Below are 2,507 nucleotides of genomic sequence, written 5' to 3' on the forward strand. Positions count from 1 at the left end.
AACTGTGACAGCATCACCCAAGCCAAAGATAAGCTGCTGGATGCTGTGTACAAGGGCATCCCATACTCCCAGCGCCCCAAAGCTGAGGACATGGACCTAGGTGACCTGCCCTTTCCTTTCCTCCTGGCCCCCACCCTGTGGCCACATTACATTGGCTGGCATTCACACCCCCACTTGGGCTCTGTCCTCTGAGGGGAGCGGGTCCAGGGACTGGGGGGCTCCGAGCAGGACCTCAAGGGCTGTGTGTGTGTGGCCTGCAGAATGGCGTCAGGGCCGCATGGCCCGCATCATCCTCCAGGATGAAGATGTCACCACCAAGATCGAGTGTGACTGGAAAAGGGTCAACTCACTGGCCCACTACCAGGTGAGGGGCTGGGGGCCTACTCATCCCCAGGGCCACCGAGGAGCCACGGCCCTGCCCTGAGGACACAGGAGCTGGGGCGCTGGCTTCTCCCTTCTCTTGCCCCTGCGTTCCCGGTCCCTCCTCAGGGTCGGGGTTGGCGGTGCCTCCGGCCCCTTGGCTCCTCAGCCTCCTCTTGCACTGCCGCCCTCCACCTCCGGGGTTTCCAGGTGACAGATGGTTCCTTGGTGGCGCTGGTGCCCAAACAAGTGTCCGCCTACAACATGGCCAACTCCTTCACCTTCACTCGCTCCCTCAGCCGCTACGGTAGGTGCCTTCAGTGTGGTGGCCTTTGCCCTTGGGAGGCCTCCTAGAGGTGGGGGTGGGCCAGTGAGAGCAGGCAGGCCCCCCCACCCTTCGCCTGCTGGGCTCCTGGAACAGAGTGGGGCAAGAGCCGTGGTGATGGCTGGCCTGGCCCCACTGGCCTGAGGGGCATACCTGTCCTCGGCCCCAGAGAGCTTGCTGCGCACGGCCAGTAGCCCCGACAGCCTCCGTTCTCGGGCACCCATGATCACGCCCGACCAGGAAACTGGCACCAAGCTGTGGCACCTGGTGAAGAACCACGACCACGCCGACCACCGTGAGGGGGACCGTGGCAGCAAGATGGTCTCAGAGATCTACCTGACGCGACTGCTGGCCACCAAGGTGTGCGGCTGCCCTGAGCCACTCCGGCCTCAGCACAGACAACTTCTAGCCTGGCCTTGGCCCTGTGCTGGGCCTGGCCTGCCCTGGGGGGAGGCCGCGGGATCGTTCACATCCAGCGGGCCTTTCTCAAGGCCTTTGCTTCAGGAACTCCCAGCCTGGGGCTGAGGCTGACGCTGGGCCTGTCTCGGGCGAGGTCCCTGCAGGGAAGCCCTGCCCACTGCCTACCCCCCGTCCCCCTGTTGTGCTGTGGGGTCATCCCGGCCTGGCCCCCTCACGGCCTGTGCTCTTGCCGAGCCCCCACAGGGCACGCTGCAGAAGTTTGTGGACGACCTCTTTGAGACTGTGTTCAGCACGGCCCACCGGGGATCAGCCCTGCCCCTGGCCATCAAGTACATGTTCGACTTCCTGGACGAACAGGCCGACCAGCGCCAGATCAGTGACCCCGACGTACGCCACACCTGGAAGAGCAACTGGTACCGCCTGGTGCTGGGGCCGGGTGCACGGAGGGGGCCGCGCGGGGAGGGCAACGGATGGGGGCTGCACCATGGCCACCGAGTCGGGGGGGACTGGGGGCGAGTGTGTGTCCGGACATGGGCTCTGCTGGGCGTGGGGGACGCTGGTCGCGGGGCCGCCATGCAGCACCGATGCGGTGAGGACTCGTATTTCTCACTACACGAAGGCTGGCAGAAAGTTAAAGAAAATACCATTAAGCTCAGTATGTCACCCCGGCTGTCTTTGGGCGAGATGTGCACAGGCCGGACGGGGAGCAGAGCAGGGAGCAGGGGGGAGCCTCAGGTGCCCGTTCCTCTGCTCAGTCTGCCCCTGCGCTTCTGGGTGAACGTGATCAAGAACCCACAGTTCGTGTTCGACATTCACAAGAGCAGCATCACGGACGCCTGCCTGTCAGTGGTGGCCCAGACTTTCATGGACTCCTGCTCCACGTCTGAGCATCGCCTGGGCAAGGACTCACCGTCCAACAAGCTGCTCTATGCCAAGGACATCCCCAACTACAAGAGCTGGGTGGAGAGGTGTGCAGCCCAGGGAGCCTGCTTTCCTCCACCCCGTCCCCCCGCCCGCCCTGGCCGTGGCAGCTTTAGGAAAAAGGCCCAGAGAATGGCCTGAGAGCCGGGGCAGGGGTTTTGGTGGCACCTGCCTTTATGACCGACTCAGAGTTCCAACAGGTACTACCGGGACATTGCAAAGATGGCGTCCATTAGCGACCAGGACATGGATGCCTACCTGGTAGAGCAGTCCCGTCTCCATGCCAGTGACTTCAACATCTTAAGTGCGCTCAGTGAGCTCTACTTCTATGTCACCAAGTACCGCCAGGAGGTGCGTGCCAGTCCCACAGGCCCCCAGTTGTTAGGCCCTGACCATGCACTCGGTGGCAAAGGCAGGGGGCTCCGTGAGGGCGAAGGGTGCTCCAGGGTGCCAGAGGGGACAGAGGAGGCATAGGGCCTAT

General features: G+C 63.6%; 1 protein-coding gene and 1 long non-coding RNA gene across 2 annotated transcripts; both read left to right on the forward strand.

Annotated features, from left to right (window-relative positions):
- LOC110582746 lies at positions 1 to 667 on the forward strand. The gene is made up of 3 exons (XR_002480464.2): positions 1 to 100; positions 261 to 364; positions 571 to 667. It is a non-coding gene; the product is annotated as an uncharacterized LOC110582746 (long non-coding RNA).
- Positions 668 to 794: 127 nt separating this feature from the next.
- Positions 795 to 2,377, forward strand: LOC110582753 (plexin-A3-like; the record flags this gene model as incomplete). Its single annotated transcript, XM_021692782.1, has 4 exons — positions 795 to 1,045; positions 1,349 to 1,518; positions 1,861 to 2,073; positions 2,227 to 2,377. Coding segments are annotated over exons 1-4 (672 nt in total), but the record flags the coding sequence as incomplete, so codon positions are not given.
- Between the last annotated feature and the right edge of the window lie 130 nt (positions 2,378 to 2,507).

This window comes from Neomonachus schauinslandi, unplaced genomic scaffold (genome assembly GCF_002201575.2).
Source record: "Neomonachus schauinslandi unplaced genomic scaffold, ASM220157v2 HiC_scaffold_4465, whole genome shotgun sequence".
Lineage (NCBI taxonomy): Eukaryota > Metazoa > Chordata > Mammalia > Carnivora > Phocidae > Neomonachus > Neomonachus schauinslandi.